The 13931-nt window shown below is 44.9% G+C and overlaps 1 protein-coding gene across 1 annotated transcript; it reads left to right on the forward strand.

Moving 5' to 3' along the window:
• The first annotated feature begins 40 nt into the window (after positions 1-40).
• On the forward strand, positions 41-13456 carry LOC146008852 (uncharacterized). Its single transcript, XM_083148613.1, has 4 exons — positions 41-77; positions 11121-11327; positions 12263-12341; positions 12981-13456. Exons 2-4 carry the CDS (start codon positions 11273-11275, stop codon positions 13282-13284), a joined length of 438 nt encoding a protein of 145 aa, XP_083004739.1. The 5' UTR covers positions 41-77; positions 11121-11272; the 3' UTR covers positions 13285-13456.
• Positions 13457-13931: the final 475 nt, after the last annotated feature.

The following is a 13931-nucleotide window of genomic DNA, read 5'->3' on the forward strand; positions in this document are numbered from 1 at the left end:
TCACTGCTGCCGCCAAATGTATGAGAGACGAGTGAGACTACTAGACTGAGATGTGCGATGCATTGTGCTGTGTGAGTGTGAGTCTGTGTGACTGTGTGCAGCGTTTCACATAGCAGCCGTGTAATAATAATTACACCCTGACTTGCCCGCACGGCCACCGTCAGCTTTCTGCATCAGGAGTAGAATCGTTATTATTTTTTGTTTAAAGGTATAAAGTGTAATAGCCATTCAAATAAGTAGAAAGTGACATAAAACGGTTTTAATAAAGAGTAGGAATAGGAAACATTTGCTCGGAACCATCAGTATTTTGTCAGTATTTAAAGCCCCATACAGTAGTCCAGGTGTGGCCAAACCGGTCCTCAAGATCTACCAACGGTCCACGTTTTCCAAATCACCTAGCTGGTGTGTAGGCAGGGCCGTTTCTAGAGGCAGACAAGCTGTGCAGCAGCCCGGGGCGCTGCACGGCTTTTCCGCCTTTGTTAAACAGCCGGGGTGCCCGGCAGCCTCCCCCTCTCCCCGGCCACCTCAGGCTCAGCTGATTTTCCAGGGGAGGGGAGCGCATCGCGCGTCTCTCCTTCCCCTAGCTCACTGGGCTGTCAGCCAATCAGAGCTCGCTGGCCGGCAGCCAATCAGGAGCTAGCCCGCGAGGTATGAATGGCTGACGGATTCGGCATGAAAAGCCGGCGGTCGGGATCCTGGCGTTCAAAATCCCGAACGCCGAAATCCCGACAAGGGGGGGACGTGGATCGCCCCCCCTTGCGGGCTCGCTGCGTTCGCCACACAGCGGGCCCGGTGCCTCGCTATGCGCGACACACTGATTTATTCTCCCTCCGAAGGTGTCGTGGACACCCACGAGGGAGAAAGTGTCGCTATTTCGGCGTTCGGGATTCCAGTGTCAGGATTTTGAACGCCAGGATTTAAACTGCATCCCTGGCTGACGGCTCATGTACACAGTGAAGGGGAAGGAGAGACGCGCGATGCGCTCCCCTCCCCAGGAAAGCAGCAGCACCAACACCAGCGATGGCACCGGTGGGGGACAGGAGGGGGAGACCCAGGGCCACAGTGAGTTGTGCTGCTTCTGGCACTATGTGTGGCACTGTGAGGGCATATATGTGGCACCGTGGGGGCATATCTGGCACTGTAGGGGCATATGTGTGGCACTGTGGTGGCATATTTGGCACTGGGGGCATATGTGTGGCATTGTGGGGGCATATATGTATGGCACTGTGGGGGCATATCTGGCACTGTGGGGGGCATATTAGTAAACGGCATCAGTTGTACGGCAGCGGCGTGTGGGGCATAATGTGTAATAGGCATTACGGTGTGGGGAAAAAGAAAAATGAAGTAGCGCTATTACAACAATGAACATATAAAATATACCATTTAATAATATATAAAACAATTTAAAACACTTCAATTAAAGTGAGGAGAATCCGTTCCTATGTATACCGCCAATAGTGTCGATATAAGCTCCAATATTCCAAATCAGACTCTGGATAGATGAAGTAACACAGTCCCCATGTATGGGCAGGGGTGCCGAGAAAGGGGGGGGGGGGGGGGGGGAGCAGGTACAGTTTACCCGGGCCCAGGCCTGTCAGGGGGGCCCAGGTCTGGACACACAGTTTTTTTTTTATTTGGTGGGGAGTGCGTTGGGTCTGAGTGCGCCGTAGTCAACTTTTCAGCGGCGGCATTGGGAGTGTGGATGTGGGCAGACATAGGCCGGAATGTGGGCAGCAGCATCACAGAGGTCCTTCCCCTCTCTGGCTCCAGGACCGGCTGAGACCCCACCACGTGATTTGGGAGTTTACTCCTGGCAGAGCATGTTAACCCCTGGCAGAGCATGTTAACCCCTGGCAGAGCATGTAACTCTGGGCAGAGCATGTGACCCCTGGCAGAGCAGGTTAATCCCATGGTAAAGAGCATGTTTACCCCTGGCAGAGCATGTTAACCCATGGCAGATCATGTAACCCCTGGCAGAGCAAGTAACTCCGGGCAGAGCATGTAACCCCTGGCAGAGCATGTTTATCCGGGCAGAACATGTAACTCCAGGCAGAGCGTGTAACCCCTGGCAGAGCATGTTTATCCGGGCAGAGCATGTAACCCCGGGCAGAGCAGGTTAATTCCATGGCAAAGAGCATGTTAACCCCTGGCAGAAAATGTTACCCCGGGCAGAGCATGTAACTCTGGGCAGAGCATGTAACCCCTGGCAAAGCAGGTTAATCTCATGGCAAAGAGCATGTTTACCCCTGGCAGAGCATGTAACTCCAGGCAGAGCATGTTAACCCCTGGCAGAGCATGTAACTCCGGGCAGAGCATGTTAACCCCTGGCAGAGCATGTAACTCCGGGCAGAGCATGTTAACCCCTGGCAGAGCATTTAACCCATGGCAGAGAATGTTAACGCCTGGCAGAGCATGTAGCTCCAGGCAGAGCATTTAACCCCATGGCAACGAGCATTTTAACCCCTGGCAGAGCATGTTAACCCCTGGCATCAAGCATGAAGCCCATAGCAATGAGCATTTAGGTAAGTGGAACTTACAAGAGTCAACAGAGTATGCGGGGAGCTCCGTCCGTGGGGGCCCCAGGAAGTTGTTGTACCGGGGCCCAGAATTTCTCTGTGTATGGGTGGTTGAATTTTATAGTTACCACAGTAGTTGTCACCTGGAGATTTTGTTCAATCGGATTGCATTACAGCATGAGATTCTCCAAATTGGGTGATGTGGTCCAGAGGTGGAAAGGAGGATGGAATGGATGTCAATAGAGTCACTGGGGATGGTATGATAAAAGTGCTGGGTGAAGTGTCCAGGGTTTGCTTCTGACGCGTTTCCCTGCATCTAAGTGCAGCTTTGTCAAAGGAATCCCGGTGTGGGGAGTATTGTGTATTTTTGGGATAAAAGGAATGAGAGATAGATACATTTACATTGAATCATCAGTACAATTTCCCAGCACTTTAACAAGTATAGTATCTCTTGCTAACTGCTTTGGGGCTCATCTACATTTGGATATAAGACATTTTAAAAGATTCCTCTCAGATGTAGCACTGCACACCCACACTTCTAGGTGCCAAGTTCACAATCTCGTTTCACAATCTCTCCATATATGGAAATAGACACACCCTTTGGGTGGAGCATGACACGCCTCCTAAATGGGGCGCTGTGCTAAATTCTACTACCAACTATAATCTCCCTGAAACTAGTTTTCAAAAGTAGGCAAGTATGGCAAAACCATGTGCACTTCAGGTGGGGCAGATGTAACATGTGCAGAGTTAGATTAGGGCGGGGTGTGTTGAAGCTGAAATCTAAATTGCAGTGTAAAAATAATGCAGCCAGTATTTACACTGCACAGAAACAAAATAACTCACAAATCTAACTCTCTCTTTACATGTTACATCTGCCCCACCTGCTGTGCTCATGGTTTTGCCCATTTTGAGAACAAATTTGTACTGCGATCCCCTGGTCCCAGTACTAGTAGATGACAGGTGACAGGGTCTGCTCATGCACAGTATAATCAACAGTACTGCAAAGGCACATACCCCCAGCTTCTATGGGCTGCATCAGCTGGTGTCCATGTCGACATTCGGGGCAAAAAGTGAAAAACCCATGTCGACCTTTTGACTGTTGACCCAGCCATTTTTGACCTAATGCTTTTGTCCACCTTCCAACCATGTCAACCTTAGGTATGTTGACTTATATCATGTGTTGACCTAAGCTACATCGACCTTCAGTGGTCAACCCAATGCACGTCGACCCAATGGCCCATACTCATAGGGAAGCCAAGTGAGATCGTATATGAGACATCGTACCTGCAATGTACCGCTGATGAGTCTGATTCTGAATCATCTTATGTTCTGCCCGTATGACTTCCAACTTCGATCTGATGTGCAGCGGACCGCGCATTGGATTGGATGTCATACACATGTGATTTGGGCCATTTTACCAAATTTTTTTGGCCCAGTCCGTTGGAATCGGGTGAAATTGGGTCAAAATTGCACAGTGTATGGGGGCTTAGGAGTGTGTCCCCCTCCCCTTGTTTCCTCAGTGTTTTAATTTTTGTGTGTGTGTGTGCTGCGCTCCTTCTGTGGCAGCTGGCTGACAACGAGAGGAACTTTGGTCCCACAATTAGCAGCAGCACATACATATGTAGCCATGCTTGCGACTGCAAGTGCGCTGATGTATCCTTTTTCATTCAGTTGTTGGAATTTATGTTGAAAAGACAATTATTTTTTGTTTAATGGGTTATTCTACAAGCAACTGAATGGCTGTTCTATGGGGTCACCAGTGGCACCTCCTTTAGCTAATGCCTACCTGTGGCAAACTGAGCGCAGTATCTTTTTTGAGAACCATAAAGTGTCACCAGAATTGTTTATGTAATATAGGCACATCGATGACCTGTGATCTTGTTGAATAATTTTCAAGAGCTTGTAACATTGGTAGAGTCCCATAATAAATCAGACAGTCCCATCAAATTAACATTAAGTTGTACATGCCAAATTTGTTTCCTTGATCTACATTGATCTAGAGCAGGGCTTGACAATTTTTTTTTAAATCCAGGAGCCAGGATGAAAGTGTAGGAGCCAGACAAACTAAGGGTGCCCACACACGGTGCGTTTTGATTTAGATCGCATTGCATCTAGTTCAAAATGCATGCGATGCGCTACTGCAGCGTGCTTTTTGCACTAGATATGAAGTGATCTAGTTAAAAAAGTACATGCAGCACATACTTTATGCACGGGAGTGCGCACCACCTCACACGGTACAAACGTAGGGCTACGTAGGGCTACTATTCAACCAGAATAACCCCCTAGGAGTGCAGCATTCCAAGTGTGGTGTGGTGAGTGTGTTTGTGTTTGTCTAAAGAGGGGGCAGAGCCAATGGTCAAGGGGTGGGGCTTAATCTTGGGCTGCAGAGGGAATGCCCTTTGCATATGCAACTGGTCGCTGCAAATGGAGCTGCTGCTGTGCCCAGCCGGCTGCTCGAATTGTGTTTGTAGTGTAGACTGCACTCTGGCTGGCAGGAATCATCGTCTGTGTCTCAATGTGCATTGGGGACTGATTTTTGGTGCCCTCCGATCCACGTGGACTGGGATGGCTGTCCCCTTAGCCCCCAGCCCCCCCTTCTTCCCCCGTCCGGTGAGCACCGGAGCGCGCTATTGTGACATTACAATAGAATCATGACATCACAATAGAAACGTGACATCATATAAGGTGGTAGGCTGTCACTGTCTCCTTAGATAGGAAGTTTCAGGAGAAGAGGAAGCATGATTTGCTTGTGCATTAAGATTGCTTTTATGATAATAATATTATCAGCATGTGACACAGCAGCACCGATACCTCATAGAGGAAGTGAGTGGACACTTATATTATTTGAATTATTTTGACGCAGTAGCAAAATTATATTTTGTTTGACCAGTTAGTGACTTTTATACTTCAGCAGATGTCAGGATGCAGTTATATGCATAGGCAAATCTAAGGGGTGGTCCTTGGGTGCTCCGGACCACCCATTAGACCGCCATCTGCATAAAATTTAAAGAAATGACAGCCGGGCAGCGCACAGCACTCTATGCCCGGCTGTATAGTCTGTCAGTGGCATAACTAAAAGTTTTCTGCCCCCCCCCCCGCCGAAATTTCGTCAGTGTCCCCCCCCCACAGTAAAGTTAACCCCCCCACACAGTAAAGATAACCCCCGCCTTACCCACTCCAATAGCCGCTGTAGCAGGTCTCCAGTCCTGGCTCCCCAGTCCCCTCCTGGCCTCTGCTTCTAATGTAAACTGACCATCACAAAATGTCCACCCCCATACAGCAGCAAACTGTCTGCTGTATGGGGGCGGACATTTTGTGATGGTCCGTTTTCATTAGATGCGTCGCTGGAGGGTGGAGCGGACAGGGTGCCAGGACCGGAGACCTGCTACAGCGGCTATTGGAGGGGGTAAGGCGGGGGTTAACTGTACTCTGCAGGGGGGTTAACTGTGTGTGTGTGTGGGGGGGGGCACTTCCGTAATTTCGGGGGGGGGGGGAGAAAACTTTTAGTTACACCACTGACAACGCGCACAATATTTCAAATGTCCACTCCGCTCGAGGGGACACCAGGAGGTGCTCTGCACTGCATCCTGCTCCTCTCCCCATAGAAACAGCTGCACTGCTCTTCATCTCTCCCTGGAGCAGCAGCGAAGGCTGGGCCGGCTCCTCATATAAAAATTTACACACACTTGAATTTGATACTAATTGTGAAAGACGCAACACTGTACATATATTAATAAAGAGACCTATTACAAAGCACACAATTAGTCCCCACACGTGCTGTTTTTAAACACGCACTTATTTTCACCTTGTTTGTCATTTATGTGTTTATTTTTATATTTCGCAAGTTTTTACAACAAATAATTAAAAGTTAATTTTTATTGGCATTTAATCCTTATGGTGCACCACACCAAGGGCCTTATTTTAGTTCACTCTTTCTGACAAAATCCTTCTTAGATGGACAAAACCATGTGCACTGCAGGGGGACAGATGTAAAATGTGCAGAGAGAATTAGATTTGGGTGAGTTATTTTGTTTCTGTGCAGGGTAAATACTGGCTGCTTTATTTTTACACTGCAATATAGATCTCACTTTGAAGTAAAACCCCACCCAAATCTAATTCTCTCTGCACAAGTTACATCTGCCTCACCTGCAGTGCACATGGTTTTGTCCATCTAAGAAGAAATTTGTCAGAAAGAGTGAACCAAAATAAGGCCCCATGACTCACTTTCTCTTTCTTGTTTATTCTGTTGTATTTGTGTCAGTGGTAGCACACCCCTAATAACTGATATGGTCATATGAATAATAGAAAAATTAGAACAATAGGGGGTCACACGTCATATTATCAATTGCTATACTCTATCCTGTGCGGTGGATTATCCCACTCTGTTTCTTGTATAAAAATTTACAGTAAGTGGCACTTTTGGGGGCATTGCTTAAGGGACGCTACTAGTGGCGGTATGTGGGGGCATAATGCATTTACTATACCGAAAATACGGCAATTCGTATTCCTATTGATAGCATATCAATAGGAATACGAATTGCCGTATTTTCGGTATAGTAAATGTCAAAAATAAGTGTATTTCTGGACACAAATACACCTATTTTTTTACAAATTTCCTTTAGTAAATTTCCCCCAATGTGTGGCTTCATATGTAAGGGACATTACGGTGTGCAGCATCATGTGTAAGGGGCATTATGTGTGCTGCATCATGTGTAAGGGGCATTATGTGTGCAGCATCATATGTAAGGGACATTACGGTGTGCAGCTTTATGTGTAATGGGCAATTCAGTGTGCAGCAAGTGTAATGTGTACTATGGTGTGCGGCATCATGTGTAATGGGTACTATGGTGGCATCAAGCAAGAACCTCCTTGCAATGAGCACGTAGGTAAGCGGCACTTATGTGGCAAATATGTAATGTGCATTACAGTTTGTTATATAGTATGTAATGGGCATCATGATGTGTGGCACAATGTGTAATGGGTATTATGGTGTGTGGCCTTATGTGTAATTGGCATTACGGTGTGTGGCTTTATGTGTAATGGGTATTACAGAATTTGCTAAAATGTGTAATGGGCATTACTGTGTATGGTCTAAAGTGTAATACCACACACCTTTTTGTGATGCCACGCCTCCTACCCATGAGGCCACACCCCCTTTTTGCTACGCGGCTTCGCCGCGCAAAGGTCCCCCTACTTCTATATCTGGATCTGGGACCACTCATTACCATAATTCTAGATTCGCCTATGGTGATATGATACACAGCATACAATACCATACAACCAAATGACACAGCACTACAACAGTCATACACTGGGTGGTAATTATAACTGAAAATTAGGGACATTTATTAAAGCTTAGATAGAGATTAAGCACCAACTGTCATTTTAGAGACTGTTTAAAAAATGACAGTTAGGGGCTACATTATATGCACTTAATTTCCCTCCAAGCTACTATAAATATCCCCTATATTGTGTAAGAACAGGTTGTTTTACTTTATTTGTAACTTTTTCAAGGGGAGGCAAATGAATAGGAGTCATGAGTTTGGACACTTGGGGGATACTATATAAGTAAATAAGATTTATCCATCAAATGGGCAGTGTTGTCATTTTGCTGCTGGAGTAAAATCTTTTCTAGTGGAGTCCAGCAATGCATGATAACAGGTTGGTTTGGTGTTTGGTTGAGGTTATGTGCGGTCAGAGACTTACCAGTCATATTGCCCATGTGCATGCAATGGAGGTTATATAACTAGTATGTAGGATCTAATGCTTCTGGCTTGTGGAGGAGACTTTGGCTTTAGGCTGCCCAGCTGGCGCTGTAGCACAATGTACATAAAGTAATGGCTCCATCAGTAAGTTACACTGGCACAGCACTCTGCCAGTAACCAGAACATCAGGACGGCCGATAGCTGACTAGCATGGAATAAATTAGGCCTCCATTTTATTTCTCGGCTGTCACCTGCAAGACCTACCCCCCAGTCCTGGTGCCCTGGTGCCCTAGGCTGCATCCTTATCAGCCTATTGGTTAATCAGACATTGCTAATGCTCTAATACGCTTTAGAAATGAAAATTGTTATAGTAATTCCTACACAGTGACAGGAAGCACATTCTGTGATTCATTATAACTGAACTAAACAAAAATAATAATACTTTTATATACTACCTCATTTGAATGGGTAAGAGCCCTTGATGTAGGCAATATATAAAGTGGGACAAGGTTAGTAATTAAATACCCCAGATAGCAATTAGAAAGTAACATAACACTGACATATTATTTGTATAGCTGCAAAAATTCACCATAACAGTCCCAGGCAGGTCCAGCTGCCATTGTGACATCACAATAGAATCGTGACATCACAATAGAATCGTGACATCATATAAGGTGGTAGGCTGTCACTGTCTCCTTAGATAGGAAGTTTCAGGAGAAGAGGAAGCATGATTTGCTACTGCATTAAGATTGCTTTTATAATACTAATATTTTCAGCATGTGACACAGCAGCACCGATACCTCGTAGAGGAAGTGAGTGGACACTTATATTATTTGAAATATTTTGACTCAGCAGCAAAATTATATTTTGTTTGACTAGTTAGTGACATTTATACTTCAGCAGATGTCAAGATGCAGTTATATGATACACACCGCACAATACCATTCAACCAAATGACACAGCACTACAACAGGCATACACTGGGTGGTAATTATAACTTAATATTAGGGACATTTATTAAAGCTTAGAGAGAGATTAAGCAACAACTGTCATTTTAGAGACTGTTTATAAAATGTCAGTTAGGAGCTACAGTATGTGCACTTTATTTCACTCCAAGCTACTATAAATCTCCCCTATATTGTGTAAGAACAGATTGTTTTACTTTATTTGTTACTTTTGCAAGGGGAGGCAAATGAGTTTGGACACTTGGGGGATATTATAGAAGTAAAAAAGATTTATCCAGCAAATGGGCAGTGTTGTCATTTTGCTGCTGGAGTAAAATCTTTTCTAGTGGAGTCCAGCAATGCATGATAACAGGTTGGTTTGGTGTTTGGTTGAGGTTATGTGCGCTCAGAGACTCACCAGTCATATTGCCCATGTGCATGCAATGGAGGTTATACAGCTGGCATGTAGGATCTAATGCTTCTGGCGTGTGGAGGAGACTTTGGCTTTAGGCTGCCCAGCTGGCGCTGTAGCACAATGTACATAATGTAATGGCTCCATCAGTAAGTTACACTGGCACAGCGCTCTGCCAGTAACCAGAACATCAGGACGGCTCATAGCTGACTAGCATGGAATAAATTAGGCCTTCATTTTATTTCTCGGCTGTCACCTGCAAGACCTACCCCCCCAGTCCTGGTGCCCTAGGCTGCATCCTTATCAGCCTATTGGTTAATCAGACACTGCTAATGCTCTAATACGCTTTAGAAATGAAAATGTGTTATAGTAATTCCTACACAGTGACAGGAAGCACATTCTGTGATTCATTATAACTGAACTAAATAAAAATAATATTACTTTTATATACTACCTCATTTGAATGGGTAAGAGCCCTTGGTGTAGGCAATATATAAAGTGGGACAAGGTTAGTAATTAAATACCCCAGATAGCAATTAGAAAGTAACATAACACTGACATATTATTTGTATAGCTGCAAAAAGTCACCATAACAGTCCCAGGCAGGTCCAGCTGCCATTGTGACATCATAATAGAATCGTGACATCACAATAGAATCGTGACATCATATAAGGTGGTAGGCTGTCACTGTCTCCTTAGATAGGAAGTTTCAGGAGAAGAGGAAGCATGATTTGCTACTGCATTAAGATTGCTTTTATGATTCTAATATTATCAGCATGTGACACAGCAGCACCGATACCTCATAGAGGAAGTGAGTGGACACTTATATTATTTGAAATATTTTGAGTCAGCAGCAAAAACATGTTTTGTTTGACCAGTTAGTGACTTTTATACTTGCAGATGTCAGTATGCAGTTATATGATACACATGCATACATCATGATGGGGTCTCAGTCATTCCAGGTGGATACATATGTACAGTATGTCTAACGCACAGGAAACTGTAATAAACACAATCCCAATGTTAGGGAGTTTAGCACCAGGATTGCTCTGTAAATCCCTCATAATTTGCAGCAATGACATAGTTACCACTCTTTACTGACCATAGTTATTATTAGTGGAGGGCATACATTTAACGTTGCCTCTCCAGGATAAGCCCAGAGATGAGACCCAATGTTGCGTGTGTGTGTGTGTGTGTGTGTGGGGGGGGTGGGCGGGGGGGGGGGGTGAGGCTGACATCACAAAGCTCAAACTCTGTTCTTTGCGGGTTTGTGGGGAGGGGACGGGCCTCTAAAATGAGCAAAATGGTGCAATAGGCAAGATTTAAGTCCCGCCCAGGGGGGGCTTTGTGGGGCATGTGGGAGACTTGTCCACTGTTGCGGGTGCCCAGGAGGGGGACCTGATTTTTGGGAGCCTCCTGGCCATTCCGGGAGGGTAGGTAAGTATGGGGGAGGGATATGCCTTTGCTTATGACATGTTGGTGGGTGGGATTAGCAATTGATTGCGGAAGGCTCATCTCTATTTCCACTTTTATGTTCCGGCAGGTTTTCATCACCCTGCTGTCTCTCCCTCCGTGCCAACATCTCCAGAGGGAGTGTATTATGCAGAAGAACAGCTGCCTGCATCAGCTCCACCAGATGACATCTATTATGCAGAGGAGGATGTAGAGCCCACGCAGAGGACAAATGATGAAAGGATGACGGGTGACACGAACACACCTGTCTCTCGCTCTATGTCAGAGACTCCACGGGGTGAGTATGACTCTGCCAACCCCAATATTGTGGTTCAGACTCTATAGCGACTTTATAGCACCAGTAGCAGCTTATTGGGTTTCCCAGGTTACAAACTGGTTCATTACTTTATCCATCATCTAAGTCACACACAGCAGCTACCAGAACCAGTGCCCAGAGTGCCCGTGCCTTGTCATATTGTCAGATTAGTGATGCCACTAGTACACCTTATTAGTCATAGGGGGGGCAATTTACTAGATGGGAGATCTATTTCACATGGGATGTTGCTATGGGCAACCAACCAGAATCTACAGTACTTCTTATTTATTTAGCACCTTCTAGAAGATAATACATAGTATATGATTGGTTGGCATAGCAACTTCTGATCTATAATAGAACTCCCATTTTAGTAAATTTCCCCCGTAGAGTTTATGGTGGATGTATAGCTTGAGCCCCATACACACTATGTGATCCGGTTGGGGGTGAGCGGGGGCCATTAACAATATGCTCCATGGTCTGTACACGCTAAGGTGATGAGGCAGCTCGTTAGCGACCCACAAGTGCATCATTGGAGGTGTACACACTGGGCATATACTGAACAATATCAGTCAACACTGCTAAAATGGGCCATATGGTACATTATGTGCACGAACCTTGCTGTAACAATTGCAAATGTTTTCATTGTGAGAGGAATTAAGGAATTATATTCTATATCACCTAGAATAGACCTGGCCAACCTGTGGCTCTCCAGCCATTGTGAAACTACAAGTCCCAGCATGCCTTGCCACAGTTTGGCTATTAGAGAATGCTAAAACTGTTGCAATGCATGCTGAGATATGTAGTTTCACAACTGCTGGAGAGCCACAGGTTGGCCAGGTCTGGCCCACAGGGGCTTTTGTAGCAAATACTGTAAATTAAATGCAATTATTGACCAAATGTTTTTCTTTCTTGCACAGAAGTCAGACTTTGGGAAGGGGCGCTGGTGATTGCCATCCCATCAGGAGTACTGCTTCTAGGAGTTATTATTTACAGGAGGTAAGTTACTAACAAACTACATATAGGGGGAAATTTACTAAAGGAAATTTGTAAAAAAAATAGGTGTATTTGTATCCAGAAATACACTTATTTTTCACATTTACTATCCCAAAAATACGGCAATTCGTATTCGTATTGATGTGCTATCAATACGAATACGAATTGCCGTATTTTCAGGATAGTAAATGTCAAAAATAAGTGTATTTCTGGATACAAATACACCTATTGATTACAAATTTCCTTTAGTAAATTTCCCCCATAGTGTTACTGTTTTTTAATCTAGATATTATCACTTCATTATTTATATTTATATTGACTTGTCATTGTGTAGTGGGTAAGGGGAGGTGCATTCTGCTTTTCCTAGATATAAAGCAGTGATGGCTAACCTTGACACTCCAGCTGTTGTTGAACTACACATCCCAGCATGCCCTGCTACAGTTATACAATTCGGACATGCTTAAACTGATGCAGAGCATGCTGGGATGTGTAGTTCAACAACATCTGGAGTGTCAAGGTTACCCATCACTGATATAAGGGATACAGTGTGCTGATACATTTGGGGAGGGGATGCTGGGACTTAGCATTCCCAGGAATAGAGGTATAATCTCCAACTAACCACTTTTCTTTTTATAATTGCAGCTTTAATAGAATAGAGATAACGCCATATCGAAAGAACAGAGAAAATGTCGATATTGAGAAAAACGCTCCAATCAACACCGAACCAACCCCACCACCATCCAAGCCCAAAATCATAACCCCTCCCATCAGCACCTTCCCTCCACCTGCCATATCACCCTGTTGCACTGATAAGCATGGGTTTAAGGCTCTTTCTGTGTCACAAGAGCACCTAAAAAAAATAAAAAAAACCATTGCTAAAAAGAAACATCAACGCAAATGCAAAGGGATAGTGCAGCTGATCATTAGGTGGAATACATCAGGCTGATGGTAGAGGGTGAGAGTGGGGCAGACCCCAGCTGCTAACAAGGCTCCATGCTGGTTGGTGGTGGAGCACTACTTTGTTGTCAGAGGATGTGATCTGCGTGTTGTGCGCAGCTAAGCCCAAAACACTTTACGGGCGTTCCTGGTGAATAACTAAGGGGTAGATGTATGAAGCAGTGATAAAGGAGGAGAAGTAATAAAGTGCCTGGCACTTTATAACTTTTCCTCCTTTATCACCGCTTCTTACATCTACCCCATAGTAATTAAGGCTGAAAAAGACGTTAATCCATTCAGTTCCACCTACTGTATGAACATTATAATAAACTCTCTGATTTAACATGGTGTATTAATAAGGTTTTTTAGTGCATGTTTGTACATTGATATGCAAGGACATTACACTAATAAATATCACCTACTGTGCAGGCAGGTGGGAGTGGAGCTAGGCCAGACAAAAGGAGTCTCACCTTAATGTGTACAATACATACAGGAATACTGAGGAAAGGAGGGAAACATTGGGCCTAATTCAGATCCGGTCGGAAGAGGACTAATTTGTCCCTGTTCCGATGGTGGGGGGTCTGTGCATGCACATATTTGTGCATGTGCAGAACCCAGAGTGCGAACAAGTATCATACTCGCTGAGGCATTTGCATG

This window comes from Crinia signifera, chromosome 6 (assembly GCF_055691185.1).
Source record: "Crinia signifera chromosome 6, ASM5569118v1, whole genome shotgun sequence".
NCBI classification, from domain to species: domain Eukaryota; kingdom Metazoa; phylum Chordata; class Amphibia; order Anura; family Myobatrachidae; genus Crinia; species Crinia signifera.